Source organism: Oncorhynchus tshawytscha, linkage group LG03 (assembly GCF_018296145.1).
Source record: "Oncorhynchus tshawytscha isolate Ot180627B linkage group LG03, Otsh_v2.0, whole genome shotgun sequence".
Lineage (NCBI taxonomy): Eukaryota > Metazoa > Chordata > Actinopteri > Salmoniformes > Salmonidae > Oncorhynchus > Oncorhynchus tshawytscha.
In genome coordinates, this window is record NC_056431.1 from 37,417,343 (window position 1) to 37,433,911 (window position 16,569).

Sequence of the window (16,569 nt, forward strand, 5' to 3'; positions counted from 1 at the left end):
TAATGGTGTTATACATTGCCATTTTCTGTGTCCCACATTTATTTATATATTTAAAAATATATATGTAAACAACCCAATATTGTTAATCAACCAGGTTGCCACCGAAATAATTATATTGTAATTGTAGCCTTATGTTGTTGCCATTTTTTTGTAATGCCTATACTGTTTTCTATTCTTATTTTTGCTTAATACTTTGGGTTACTGGTGCACTTGTTGTCAGAAAGGCCCCTTTTTGTGTGTAGTCAACAGTGGGCCTACACGATTTTCTTCATAACGCATTTCATATTTCATGGAGCCTACATTACACAATTTTCTTCATAATGCATTTAGTACAAGCCACCACTTTTTCATGTACATGACACCATTTCTTTCACAATCCATTTTATACAAGGCTGTGTTCCCAGATTGGAGAAAAAATACAGATTTTTCTGTTGTGTTTTGTGGTATCGATGAGGGCATTTGATTAGGGATTGATTAGGGATTGGGGATACATTTTTTTTGATGGGAGATTATAATACACACCATAATACACACACACACACAAATGCACACAAACACTTACACACATAATACACACACTCACTTTGTTTGCATTCAACTCTCCAACTCTTTACTTTTGTATGGATTATTATTTATAAAATATTTTTATCTAGTTGTCATTCGTTATCTTTAACTGGTTAAATGTCTGTAGTTTGCATGTTTTAGTAATAATTAAGATGGTTAAATAGCCGTACATTTCTGCTTGATTTAGATTTTGGTATATTTGGCATTTTTATACATATTTTGCATTTCCACTGAAGAAAGAAATAATTATGTTTAATGTCAGCAGCAATTTCCATTGCAATTTCCATCACAGCCAATAATAATTATACAAGTTATATCAGCTTAAAAGGGGTTTATTTACAACCTATGGGGTATAAGATTTTGGGAATAGGGGTATAAGAGAGTCTGACATAACCACTAACTTGAGTTCAGTCTTCGCCAATGAGAAGCAAGAGGCCCAGCTTTGTCCTTCACGACTGGGAAAGGCCTTCATTCTAGTCCGTATGAAATCCTACATCCATCTCATTAGATCAGAACAGGATGGATCAACAGTGATTCATATTACTGATTTGGATCCTAAAAAAAGGATAGTTGTGTTTTGCACATTATTTGTCTACCCATATGATGTGGATCATTGTCAGGTTACTTGATATATAAACTTCAGTAACAAAACAACACCATGGTTGTAATAACACTTTGTACAGGTTGTTAGTAAATGTGTATAATGTGTTTGTTTTGGGTCCACACTGGTAAGTTAACTTATGTAAATGTCTAGTCACAGAGGATTTTCTTCTGAATAAATGGCATAGCACTTTCCATTCCGCTTCAGGCAACTTTGATGTAAGGCTTGATCATACCTGCAGTGACTACTTCTATCTGTCACGCCCATTGTTGCTTATCCATTGTTCACTAGATATATCAATGTAATTACACCCAACACAATGTTGAAAAACAGAATGCTTCCCACCACTAGATCACTTAACTAGACGTGAGCTGGACGTGAGCCCACCGCTGCCAACAATATAGCAGAAGAAAATAAATGATAGATACAACCATAATAATCACCATGAAATGGCCTTGGAAGTGCCATTAGTGTAAGCTAACATAATTCATTATTTTACATTAACCTGTTACACTGCATTGGTATGGCTTAATTGATCATAGACCAGACTTGTTATAATTGCAAATACCATGCAGTTGCACCAGGGGAATTTAAACCAAACATATATATTTTTTGCAGGTCTTCTGTTTCCCCACATTTGTTGATTAATTCATTTCCCACCATGAAAATGTATCCATTCCCATTCCCAAATCAAATACCTTTCTCAACACCACAAAACAATCTGCCAATATAGATTTTTTTCCAATCTGGCAACCCTCTGATATAGCACCAGTATCCCAAAGTATTAAGTTAAAACAAGCATAGAAAACAGCATTGTCATTAATAATAAATAAAACATGAGACTACTATGATATTGTAGTGACCCTCAAAGACAGCTGTGTGTTATGAATTATGCTGTTCGTTTGTTGTGTTGCACTTACCAGTACCCAGTGTTCACGGGCTCCAACATTTAATTTAATTTTTTGTTTCACCTTTATTTAACCAGATAGGCCAGTTGCGAACAAGTTCTCATTTACAACTGCGACCATGCCAAGATAAAGAAAAGCTATCCGACAAAAACAACAACACAGAGTTACACATAAACAAAAGTACAGTCAATAAGACAAAAGAAAAATAGAAAAATAGAAAAATCTATTAACAGTGTGTGCAAATGTAGAAGAGTACAGAGGTAAGCAATAAATAGACCATAGAGGTGAAAATAATTACAATTTAGCATTAATACTTGAGGGATAGATGTGCAGATGACGATGTGCAAGTAGAGATACTGGGGTGCAAAAGAGCAAGAGGGTAAAGTAATAATATGGGGATGAGGTAGTCGGGTGTGCTATTTACAGATTGGCTGTGTACAGGTACAGTGATCGGTAAGCTGCTCTGACAGCTGATGCTTAACATTAGAGAGGGAGATATAAGACTCCAGCTTTAGAGATTTTTGCAATTTGTTTGGGGGTTGGAAGGGGGGTGGAGCACTGCATGTTTAAGACCATGCTTAGCCATTGTTCTCTCTCCTTACGTATTTTCACACACAAAAAAAGCACAATCTGCTGAAACACTTTTGTACATATGTGCACGAATTGAGTGTGAGATTGTTTTGTTCCATAAGGAAATACATGGTGAAGTGCAACGCTGGAGAGATAAGAGTTGCAGGCTCATTCATGTCTATCAGAGTAGAGAGAGGGAGAGAGATCGTAGAAAGTGAATCTTGTTCCAGTTCTGAGAGACACAGGCACGCACGCTTCTCACCCAGCCACTGCCAGCCGTTGGTCTCTAACATACAGTAGGTTACAATGTTGTGCAAACCATAAGCCCGGGCCGGCCCAACCAGAACCAACTCGTACAATATTATGCCCGGCCCTGATAAGCACTGTCATGAGTATGACAGTCTTTGGCTAAAAGGCTGCTAACAGTACGTGCCACCCCAATGCCGCTCGACAAACTGAGTATTAATTTTCCATAATCAATGTTCATTGACAGGCTACTCTTGTTTTAGTAGTGTATGCTCTAAGTGCAATTATTATTAGTATTATTTTTTAATTGAACCTTTATTTAATTATAGTTTTTGAGCCATAAAAAGGGTATCGTTGTAAAAATGTCTCTATTACAGTAAAATAATGTCTCAATGTGTTTTGGTGTCCATATGGCCGATTCTGTTGGAGCAAACCTCAAATGCAAATAGCTAGTTGAAACCTCTTGTCAGAGAGGAAGATGTGAACTCTCTCAACTTTGTTGGCGAGAGAGGCAGGGAGAGGGGCTTGGTGTGTGTGTAAACCATAGAAGAAGAGGCAAAGCGAGAGGTTTCACACTTGCTAAAATCTGTCCAAAATAACCCCATAAAAACACATTGTCCTTATTTTATAAGCCCATAAAAACACATTGACCTAAGCTTGTCATCTACCTTCCCGCCTTTGGGACAACGATTCCCATTGCTAGGGAGGAGACTAGAATCTTGTCATTATATACAGATCTCTGGTCTAAATGGGAAGCTGGACACAGCACAGTGGAGCAATGGAGACGAGACCAAAAATACAACATGAGAACAAGCGGCCATAAACGCTCATGAAACCGAAAAATAACCCCTGAATGTTGATTGGTTTAAACCACATTCCAGCCGGTGTCTATTTAAGTGATAATGCAAGAGAAGCCTGTGTTTGGAGGATATATTGGCACGGGTGTTGTGGGGCCCCTGTGTTGAGTATCAGCGAAGTGGAGGTGTTGTTTCCTATCTTCACCACCCGGGGCGGCCCATCAGGAAGTCCAGGACCCAGTTGCACAGGGCGGGGTTCAGACCCAGGGTTCCGAGCTTAATAATGAGCTTGGAGGTTGCTATGGAGTTGAATGCTGTGCTATAGTCAATGCACAGCATTCTTACATAGGTATTCCTGATGTCCAGATGGGATAGGGCAGTGTGCAGTGCAATGGCGATTGAATCGTCTGTGGATCAATTGGGGCGGTAAGCAAATTGAAGTGGGTCTAGGATCTAGGTGTAAGGTAAGGTAGAAGTGATATGATCTTTAACTAGCCTCTCAAAGCACTTCATGATGACAGAAGAGTATGCTACAGGGCGATGGTCATTTAGTTCAGTTACCTTTGCTTTCTTAGGTACAGGAACAATGGTGGACATCTTGAAGCAAGTGGAGACAGCAGACTGGGATAGGGAGAGATTGAATATGTCCGTAAACTCTCCAGCCAGCTGGTCTGCACATGCTCTGAGGATGCGGCTAGGGATGCCGCCTGGGCTGGCAGCCTTGCGAGAGTTAACACGCTTAAATGTCTTACTCACGTCTGCCATGGAGAAGGAGAGCCCACAGTCCTTGGTAGCGGGCCACGCCGGTGGCACTGTTTTATCCTCAAAGCGTGCAAATAAGGTGTTTAGCTTGTCCGGAAGCAAGATGTCGGCTTGGCTGGTTTTCCCGTTGTAGTCTGTGATAGTCTGTAGACCCTGCCACATAAGTCTTGTGTCTGAGCCGTTGAATTGTGATTGCACTTTGTCTCTGACATTTTGCCTGTTTGATTATGGAGGGAATAACTACACTGTTTGTATTCGGCCACATTCCCAGTCACCTCGCCATCTATCCACGGTTTCTGTTTTAGGTAGGTTTTAATACAACTTCTCCTATACACTTCCTGATGAAATCAGTCACCGTGTCCGTGTATTCGTCGATGTTATTCTCAGAGGCTATGGGAAACATATCCCAGTCTGCATGATCAAAACAATCTTGAAGCATGGATTCCGATTGGTCAGACCAGCGTTGAATAGAAATTAGCACGGGTACTTCCTGTTTGTGTTTCTGCCTATATGAAGGGAGGACAAAAATGGAGTCGTGATCAGATTTGCTGAGGGGTAGGTGGGAGAGGGCCTTGTAGCCATTTCATTGGTCCAATGTTTTTCCAGTGTGAGTGCTAAAGTCAATGTGTTGGTAGAACTTCGGTAGCGTTTTCCTCAAATTTGCTTTGTTAAAATCCCCAGCTACAATAAATGCGGCCTCAGGATATGTGCTTTCCAGTTTGCATAAAGTCCAGTGTAGTTCTTTGAGGGCCGTCGTGGTATCGGCTTAAGGGGGAATATACATGGCTGTGACTACAACCGAAGAGAATACTCGTAGGAGGTAATCAAATCAAATCAAATTTATTTATATAGCCCTTCGTACATCAGCTGATATCTCAAAGTGCTGTACAGAAACCCAGTCTAAAACCCCAAACAGCAAGCAATGCAGGTGTAGAAGCACGGTGGCTAGGAAAAACTCCCTAGAAAGGGAAAGGGTAATACGGTCGGCGTTTGAATGTGAGGTATTCTAGGTCACGTGAACAAAAGGACTTGAGTGTCATGGCTGTTGAAGGAGGAGGACCAAGGTGCAGGGTGGTGAGCGTACATATTCTTTTATTTAGAAAAGAACGCCAACAAAAACAATAAACACTACAAACAAATATATATATGCCCTAAACGAAGTTAACTTCCCACAAACACAGGTGGGAAAAAGGGTACCTAAGTATGGTTCCCAATCAGAGACAACGATAGACAACTGTCCCTGATTGAGAACCATACCCGGCCAAAATATACAAATAGAAAATCATAGAAACACAAAACATAGAATGCCCACCCCAACTCACACCCTGACCAAACCAAAATAGAGACAAAAAAAGGATGTCTAAGGTCAGGGCGTGACATTGAGTGTCTGCATGTTATCAATCACACCATGACTAGTTAATCATGGAACATAGACCCCCGCCTTGCTTCTTCCCCGAGAGTTCTTTATTCCTGTCTGCATGATGTACTGAGAACATTAGCACTTTTATAAAACAGGTTACCAACATATTCTAATAATGATTGACATATTTTCATTAAAAACTGTTTTTTGATACATTTATTCATACTATTTCATCCTTTCACAAGATACAGTCCTGACACAAATTTAGGGTTGCTACCCAAGCCCAGCTTGTTATTCGTTCTATCTGTTCTGTATCTATGGATCCAGTCGTTCGTTCTAAAAGTTCCATTGTTCCTATCTCTTGCTTGCTAGCTAGCCAACAAAGCTAATTTACAGTCATGTCAAAAAGTGTTGCCAGAATAACATCAAAGTAGCTGCATTTGCATAAGCTGTTTTATAGTGACATTTACTTGGATACATCCATAACAATATTTTTTACCTTTATTTAACTAGGCAAGTCAGTTAAGAACAATTTTTTTTTCAATGATGGCCTAGGAACAGTGGGTTAACTGCCTGTTCAGGGGCAGAACGACAGATTTGTACTTTGTCAGCTCGGGGATATGAACTTGCATCCTTTTGGTTACTAGTCCAAAGCTCTAACCACTAGGCTACCCTGCCGCCCCACAATAAGCTAATGAGGTGCGATTTCACCTGACATAGAACATTTGCTCACTCGTCAGGACACTGTTGTTCAGTGGAGCTAGCCAATAACACAGCTAACACAATCACTTCAAACTGAAGCTGGAAAGGCTGCAAACTAGCTAACCATCATTTAGTTTGACCCTTTTTCAATTTACATTTATTTGTATGTATCCAGAAAAAGGATGCCAGCTGATTCATGTTTTTGACTGGCTAAGAAACATTGCCTGCTTGTCTGTCTCGTCCAGACTCCCATTACATTCGTTACTATGGGACAGCTGGAGATTGAATTTGAATATTGAAACAATGTTGCAATGTTGGAGAGACAGACAGCAAGGTTTATACAAATCTCCACAGTTGAATACTAAATCTCAGTAAAAAGAAATGTGAGATAATGTCTAGATGCTATTTATAGCGGAGGTCTAGATGCTTTTTATAGTGGAGATCAAGTATATACATTTTCTGGCATGGCTGATGAGACAGTGGATTGCGCAGTCAGATGGAACAGACTAAATAGGTATTTTAACGTCATAGATTTAGCTGGTTGTAACTTGTGGAATAGAAACCGTCTGGAATGCAGTTTTAACCAATCAGCATTCAGGATTAGAACCACCCGTTGTAAAATTCGATATATCGCTTTGCCCTATACACAATTTTTCTAAAGAATCCCCTTTTTTAAGTCAAAAAGCACGTAGTCTTTTAACATAATGCATGTTAAATGTCTGTCGGTACTACTGAATCTGAGATGTGGAGGGGAAATGGTTGGTTCTGGGTTCCGGAATAAAACAGAACAGTACACTGTACAAGATATGTCAAATGATCAAGTTTTCTGGGTTGCAGCAGGATGTGAGTTACTGAAGAAATATCTGAATGTAAAGGTCCCCAAGGCCTTACCCTAATTCATTCAAAACATCAATGCGAGAGGAAGAGGAGAGCTTCCTCAATTATACCAATTTTACCCTCCACCCAGAGGAAAACATTTAATGACAGTGTTTACTTTTCTGTCCTAAGTTTTTCCAAATAAGCACACATACCAGTGTACTGCTTGCTGGCTGCTGCTGACAAGACAGCAATGGAATGACTGTGGGCCCACCCTCAATTGTTCCCACACCATGGGCTCAATTCAGGATTGCGGTATAAATGTTTGCGCATGTTGATTTGCACACATTTAAGTACTGCACACATATGAACTGAAGATTTAACAGCATCCTACTCCATAGTTGTGTTTATCTGAGCATACGAGGGCCTATCATGTTTGTCCTCACAGTAAACTCCAACAATGGGTGAATCATTTGGCTTGGTAATGTAATTAAATACAGAACAAAACCCAGGACAGCAGCTCTCGCACGGCCCTCTAACATGCTAGTGTGACACTCCTGATCTAGGTCACTTGTCCTGAGTTCCAGCAGATCCTACTTAATTCAGTGAACTCTCGTAGATCACAAATCTGCATTTGATTTTGCCTGTGTATGCTACTGTAGTCTCTGCTCTTCACGGGCCCTTTGATAGATATTGTAGATATAGCTTTGTTTTTGAAATGCAGAGTCTATGCATTTCTTTATTCATTGTTATTAATGAGCAGATTTTGAGCTAGGCAAACTGCTCTTTTAGAAAGGATTTGACATTTAACGATTATGAACCATCTCCATGGATTCAAAATCCACAAGCTTTAAAATGATGGCATTGTTACCATTATATTATGATGGAATATTACACTGAATTTAATGGAGAGATTTTGACATGAATACAATGTGTGCAGATCATGCTATTTATCCACCAACGCATACAAGAGTAAATTCCAGATTATTTTTCACTGCATGTCAAAGAATCATGCTCTTGTGCTGAGAGCTCCATCTGCAGGACATAATAAAGAGAACATCGATAATGTTCTGTGAGGCAGACTGTTACATAATGCCCATACATGAGATCTGTTTAATAACCAGGAGTATGGAGTATTTTCCACAGCATATATTTAAGAATAGTAATGTCTCCTTTTGTATGCGTAATGCCCATACACAGAATATCCATAAGAGTGACATGAATGTAGTGCCTAAATGCTACTAGAAAAATAAATACATGCTGCGATTAAATCAAATGTCACGTGACATGAAGCTTGATGTCATGTGACATGGAGCTTGATTTCACGTGACAGGGAGCTTGATTTCATGTGACAGGGAGCTTAATTTCACGTGACATGGAGCTTGATTTCATGGCTCCATACCTTATTCCCCTCTAGTAACTGATTGTGTTCACCACTAGATGGGAGTAATGACTCAGGTTATAGTCAATACTGCCAGGCACCTAGTTTCCGCAACCGAGAGGCAGACAAATATGACAAAAACGGGCATTCAAATTGAGTACTTGCACATTTGTAGATCAAATGTAAATGTTTGGGATGATACTTGCTGGAGAGATTAATATGGTTATTTTGAAGGAGAAATATGCTGAGAATATAAGACTAATGATGATGAATATGTATCTACAAGTAAAAACATGTTTCTGTCCAACAAATAATTGCACCATTCTAAATTGCATACAAGTTTTAGGAAAAAGACCATATCTTTGACTATGGAAAAGATTGTTGAATGAGTCAATGAACCAACATTTTACTGGACGAAGCTCATAAATAATATCACAGACTTGACATTGTCTGGGACACTCAAGGCTGAGTTACAAGTGAATCGTTTGTTTTGAAGGCATAGCTTTCCAATAAAAATGATGGTCAGATTAAGGAAAATATTCCCTATCTCTGACTATGGAAAATATTATTGAATGAGTCAAAGAACCAACATTTTAATGCAAATATTTTTTTGTGAGATGGCGCTGCAGTGGATACCAGACATTTTAGGGGCTCCTGACCAATTCTTCTATTTTGTGTGTTTTTTTCCCCCACTGATCTCTACATAATGTCTCCGCCATTGTTTCCTATGACTGAAAATAAGCTTCTGGACATCAGAACAGCGATCACTAACCTCAATTTGGATGACAATTTCAACGAGTCGGCAGCTCTGGATGTTCTGCTTACTCCCGATCAGGCCCTAATCCCTGGGACTCAAAAGACGAAGTAACGGCGCAAGAGAAGCAAACGAAGCGGCATCCTGACGCTGGCTAGCAAATAAACCGCCTCTACCCTCCATCCTATTGGCGAATGTAAATTCACTAGAGAACAAACTGGACGAGCTCCGCTCGAGACTACTATCAACGGGACCTGAAGATCTGAAACATTCTCTGTTTCTCAGAGTCGTGGCTGAACATTGATAATATACATCTCGCTGGCTTTTCCATACATCATCTAGACTGGACGGCAGCCTCAGGTAAGGTGAGGGGGAGGGGTATGCCTCTTTGTTCACAGCTGGTGCGCGATCTCCAATGTTAATGAAGTCTCCTCTGAGTTAGAATACCTCATGATAAGCTGCAGACTATACTATTTACCAAGAGAGTTTTAATTTATAATTTTCATAGTTGTCTATTTACCAGGGAAAACTGATGCTGGCACTAAGACCGCACTCAATGAGCTGTATAGGGCCATACGCAAACAAGATAACACACATCCAGAGGCGACGCTTCTCGTGGCTGGTGATTTGAATGCAGAGAAACTAGCATATCACCTGAGCAACTAAAGGCGGCAAAACTCTTGATCACCTTTACTCCACACACAGAAATGCATACAAGGCTCTCCCTCACCCTTCCTTTGGCAAATCTGACCATAACTCTATCCTCCTGATTCATGCTCAAACAGGAAGGACCAGTGACACGCTCAACAAGGAAGTGGTCCAAATAAGCGGATGTTGAGCCAAAGGACTGTTTTGCTAGCACAGACTGAGAGGAGATAGTCATTCAAAAAGCATGTTAAACACTATTACTTCACACAGAGTCCATGCAACTTATTATGTGACTCTTTAAGCAAATTTTTACTTACTGAACTTATTTTTTGCCATATCAAAAGAGTTGAATATTTACTTTTATTTTTAATGACTTAAAATAAAGTAAAAATACACACACATATATATATATATATATATATATATATATATATATATATATATATATATATATATATATATATATATATGGGGTATTGTGTGTAGGCCAATGACACAAAATCTCAATTATATCATTTTTAAATTCAGGCTGTAATTTAATCAACTTTAAATTCAGGCTGTAGCCAACAAACGTGGGGATGGCAATGTTTTGAACGATCTGAAGTTTTCTGACATGAGACCTCCCCACGTTACACCAGGCTGGTGTAGCATACTCAAAAGGCCGGATGCAGCTCTGGAACACTCTGATAGCTCTGATACACTGATGGCTGTTCCTGGAGTGGCTACCTACTTTTTTCCTGCAGAATACCCTCGGGTGGTTCAGGCGCTTGATTCCCTTCTTCTCCAGGCACTCTATGTGGGCACTCCAGGGCAAGTTTTCTTGAAGTGTGACCCCAAGGAACTTAGCCATTGAGGATGTCTGGAGTGCCTCTCCATACAGTCTTCACCACAGTAAACTTAAACCAGAATTGCGTTACTGGTTGAGTAAAACAATGGATAATTGTCAGAATATAGTATGAATCCCAATTGACTAACCAATGCAATGATAGAGTGAAATAGCCTACAGACAGGTGTGGCGTGCACTAGCAACACTGCATGCCCAACACCCACAAATCTCTCAAACCAACAGGTAGCCTATTAGCCTACAATGAATAAAACTCAAAAAATAAAGCACATTCTTTTATAAACAAATGAAATAGTGATTGAGTTTGTGTTACCTCTAACAGCACAAACAAATGGTGCGCTCATAAGTTGCAATGGCAGTAATGCAGTTTATAGAAATGGAAATGTTTGTAGGCTACTTGGCAGCATGTGGAATGGAGAACGGTGGTTCGACATGATGAGAGAGCAGAAGAGAGCTCGCATCATCACATAGGCTACTGTTCAATAGGCTTCAATATTCAATAAATAAAGGAATAGCCTAAATGTTGAAGAAAAACATGTTCAAGAGAAAAAAAGGGAACACTATATTTGCGGGTTAGAGTCGTGTGCTGGCCTCAGATTTTCACTTTATCACATATAGTCAGTCGGGTAGTTGCGGGTTGCGGGTTATTAGCAATTGCAGGTGGCTGCGGGTGAACAAACTGCTGAACAGGTGCACCACTAGTGTGAATAATTTCTGAAGGCACTGTAGGTGGCAGGCCACAACTCAGATTTTTTCATATCGCCACAACTGCAGTTCACCCTAAGTATTTTCCCAAATGTCATTGGGATGTAGTCAGACCTGTAACCTGTCAACTATGGGGTTATAACACATTGTTTTTGAAGTTTTCACAAGTAGCATGCCAATTTGCTTTGTTCTTATGTTGGTGAATAAGGTGAAGGGATGTAACCTGCTATCTTTGCGTAGATAAAGGACTATGATATCATGCAAGATGAACAGAAAAAATAGTATGTTTATTTATGTTACAACCGGTATTCATTCTTCTTACAGCCTGAGTGATCCATCAGCCTAGCTGGAGAACAAACAACATCTGGGTCGTAGAGAGAGAGAGGAGAGGGACAAGGCTCAGCAGACACATAGCCAGATGGTGTCACTCCAACAACACTACTCCAGGTACTGTAACGCAACTTCACGTCCACCCACACCACCTTAGGGTGCCATGCAGCATAGATGTAACCAACACAATTGTTTCCTGTCACTTTCGTGTGAGGGAATTACACCCTTTAGCATATTTATCGCTATATGACAACTCAAACCACACCTCACCAACACTATAAACACCATGACAAAAACCTTACCTCCATTAAATGGAATGGTATGTTTGAGAAATTTCAGGTGGAAAATGACATTTACATATTCCCTTGTGTTATGCAACACCTGAAGAACTGTGCATAGTGACCCCATGAGAACCCCATGGCAACCTAGACAGAACCCAGACAACGCAACCCAACCCAAACACTGTGGTAGTATATTCAAACATGGCCAACGCAGTAATATTCCAGGTTAATATCCTTCTGTCTGTCACTACAATAAATCTATGTAATATGAACCCAGATCAGCTTTAAATTCAGTAAAGGTTACAGAATCGACAGATGGGTACCGTACTGTCGTCTGTTGACGTTGTTTCAATGAAAAACTACAAAGCCAGGTGTCAACACTTTTCTCTAAAACTTCATATGAAATAAAAACGTTTTGCAGAAATTCAGCAACTAGATTTATTTGATTTTGATCACCTTCTCAGTGCGTGATAATTCATCCAAAATAATTCCTGCATCCAGACCGTGCACCATGCACTTTCCTTCAATTCGCAAGTGGCTAAATCTATCTCACAGGAGAAAGCATCTGAGTGAGCAAAACAGCGCCCCTCTGTATTAATATATGTAGCCCATGTATCTGGTGCTGTCTGGACAAAAATAGTATGACAAGCCATATTATTTTTGGCCAGTGTGCATCACATACAGTACATGAGCTACACATACATGTCCTTTGCCTCGACGATGATGGTAGTATAATCATTAGCACCTGTCTTTTTACTAAAGAAATGCATTAACTTATGTCATTTTTCTGGTAAAACGAAGTGTACTTTCTTTCTTTTTCTTTTTTTCTGCCCTACTCTGAAAGAGCCTCATTCCTGCAGCTTAATTTCAATGAAAGGCCTCGAGCGGAGCTCGGGGGAGCCTCAAACAGAGAGATTATTCAATTTTTTACAAGTGTAATTTTTGTTTAAATTATGCCCAGCTCACAAGGCCCTTTGATGATGTGAGGCCTGAGGCAATTGCCTCTTCTGCCTAATGGTAAGTCCACCACTGGTTTCGTGCAGTGTCTGTGATTTAATGTTTTAGAAAAGCACATCCAATCAAATAGATTCCTTAGTTTAGTTTATATCTTCATGGTACTTGCTCCTTTAAACATAAACATCATGCAGTGTGCGAGAGAGATCTATGTTTATGCGCATTTTAAAATGATTTAATTTGGATTCATTGTTATGATTGTACAGTACAAATGATTAAAGCTTTAAACATTCATTGTATGAGTTCCAGTGAAGTTAAAGTACTGTCTATAATTAGATTTGTATAAAAAAAACATAATTAAACATAATTGTTACTAATGAGTAATTCAAAACAATTAACATAACTGATAAATACAAATTATTGTTAAAGCACTGCTATATTAATTGACAAGCACACATCTTCATTTTACAACTATGTACAGAAATAAACCCAGTTCAATAGACACAAAAAGGTTTTGCCTCCCTACAAAAGTAAATGAGGTGCAGGACTACAGAAAGTTTATGTGGTTTGGTCTAATCGAGGCGGAGCCGAATAACTGTTGTACAGACCATTTTCAGACAGAGAGATATGATAATTGTGTAGAAGAATCAAACCACTTTTTGATCCGGCGTTACAGAGGTAAATTGATATCTGTGGTTCCTGTACCAGATGATACTATTTCATCCATTACTGTTGGTGGAGAACCGAACAATTGAAAATGCCTGACAACCTTTCATTTGGAGTGAACTAGTACACCATCCACTTTAGTGACCCGCTTCCCCCTCTTGACAGTATTCAGCCGCAACTCCAGAATTAAAAGTGTTTTTCCTGTGGAGCTTCTGGTATCCAGACACACCTCAGTGCATTAGAAAGCTGTGGCTGTTCAGTAATGACAACCCTGGAGAGCAGAAGGCAGCATTGTGCTCTGAGTTAGTCTCTGCCTGCCTGCCTCGGATTAGCAGGGCTACAGTAGTTAGGGTCTGTCATTGGAGTGGACAGTGAAAGGGGTCACTTCACGGCCTGTTTGTAAAACTAGGGCATCCATTCACACATTGTGTGCTGGAGATGGGGGGAGGTTTTGAGAATTGTAGCCTTTGGCAGCAAAATGTTATGGTGCAGCAACAAGCCATTTGGTGATAAGGTGGTTGTCCCTTTGTCTGTGGCTTCAATGGAGAAAATCTAGATAACCACACACAAGGGGAATATGCACGTGTTGAGTTGAACACACACACACACACACACACACACACACACACACACACACACACACACACACACACACACACACACACACACACACACACACACACACACACACACACAGGTGTGCAGAAATTGCACATGCATGCACACACACACACACATTAACCAAATGCTTGCAACATTAGCAACGTTCCACAATTAGAAATGTAATGCTTTATCCTTGTAATGCAAGAGGTTTAAGTGGTCCCAGATCCCCAATACGCATTTAACAATACCTAGCAGTATATCTGTCAGGCCTCTTTGTGCGATTACAGTTTTTCTCGATTGCCTAACACTCGTAACAGGGATCACTTTTGCAAACAGTAAAACACAGCCCACTAAACTGCAAGTGCGTTTGCCAAAACAACACATTTCTCTTGCAAAATGCTAACACTATCAACACTTAAAATACTTGCCACAATATTAAATAACTATCAAAACGGTATAATTTGTAATCTAATGAGAAGGTCATCTTACCATTTATTAGATAACGGCTCAACAAATACTAACCATAACCATCAATAGAACAAATTTGTCTATGAAAAATAATTAATGGTACAAGATGGTAATCAAACATTTTATAGAAGAGCTGTAATTCTTATGGTTTACTCTTATCCATGCTTTTTCACGGTGGAATTCCCTCATGAGCTACTGCCCATGGGCGTGTCTTCATATGACTTTACTATAGACAGATGAGGACAAGGGCAGACAGAGTACACCAAAAGGCCAACACTGAAACACACTGAAGCACTAAGTCGCCAGGACTTGTTTTTTTGTTGTCCTTTTGGATCTTGGTCAAGAAAAGGTGATAAGAGGTTACCACAACGTGGACCTAGCATGATCCCAATCCATGAAGGGACATTCCACCTGATTGTATTTCTGTCTCAAGTTGATTTGTGGCTCTGATGTTTCAATGCTGTCACGGTTAGTGGTCCAACAGTAATGCAGTAAAAAAAAACTCAATTAAAACAGGGTGCTTTACTAGGGGTGCTTTACAAGCCAGGGATGGTATAACCCGCCTCCTTTCCTATCTGTGTGACAGTAGGCTAGCTATATGTTTACGGGAATGTGTTTGTGCATTTACATATTTACATTGTCCGTCCGTCCGTCCGCCTGTCCGTCCCTTTGCGCTCTGTCTGTCTGTCTGAATAGGTTGTCTGTCTGAACATTTGTGTCCGTCTAAACGGTCTGTCTGACTGGAAAGACGACTCATAATATAGCCTTGTTTTAGTAATCCATGAAAACAAGACAACTGTTGTTTTCGGCCGTATCTTGGTCGTATCTTTTAACAACGTTTCTATAGTTTGCCGTGCATGCTTGATAGAAAGCAGTGAGCACATGACACAGTAGAACAGGGACTAATGTCTCAGTTCTGATATTTTGTGAAATTGTAAGTCCTGTATGAGCAAAATAACATTATCTTTAGAGGAGTTCATCAAACTCCATCCAGAGTGCAACAATGAGCTAAATGAAGGCTATTACTGATTAACTGATTACGAGTAAAGGCCTTAAACACTGCATTGACCTTGCCCTTGAGGAATTCCGTTTTTTGGACAGATGGAAGAGGGCTTCACTCCCAACCTTTATCCCTGCCAGGCCCAGAGTCATGGGATAGGGTTGTCACAGAAACAGGGGCCTCCTTTTTAGTGAATAGTCAAACAGAGGGTGGAACATGTCATTTTCCAATTCCGGGAGCACTCAGGCTCACATTATTCCTCACTGGCCTACATAAAGAGGCCGGAGACCCACTTTTACCAAATGCCCACTCATACACACGGATTGCTAACCGAATCCCAGTATGAATACAGTATGGCCCTGAGGAATATGCGCACCATGTTTATAGCGTCATTTAGAGGGAACAACAACGTCCCAGAATTTGGATGGAAAAACAGCATGGGGTGAGTGGTTGACTGTGTTATAAGAGGAGTTTAAAAGGTTTTTATTTTGTATTGAGGGTGAAGATAAACAATAGCTTAGTTCAAGAGCATGTCATTTTATATGGATTGCCATGTATGAAGTAGGACAGAGCCGAGACATAATGAGACAGCGAATATAATGAATGAGA

The 16,569-nt window shown here is 40.0% G+C and overlaps 1 protein-coding gene across 7 annotated transcripts in view; it reads left to right on the forward strand.

Moving 5' to 3' along the window:
• The window catches only part of LOC112234982 (nck-associated protein 5-like), a 128,767-nt gene that overhangs the window by 8,382 nt on the left and 103,816 nt on the right, over positions 1-16,569 (forward strand). For 2 of the 7 annotated variants that reach the window (XM_042315249.1, XM_024403345.2), the window contains exon 1: positions 16,090-16,402. In XM_042315249.1, coding sequence (XP_042171183.1) covers positions 16,263-16,402 — 140 coding nt within the window. In that variant the 5' untranslated portion in view covers positions 16,090-16,262. Of the gene's footprint in view, positions 1-9,449; positions 9,827-11,982; positions 12,106-16,075; positions 16,403-16,569 lie in introns of those variants that run through there. The other 5 variants (XM_024403374.2, XM_024403365.2, XM_024403359.2 and 2 more) reach the window with 5 other exon arrangements.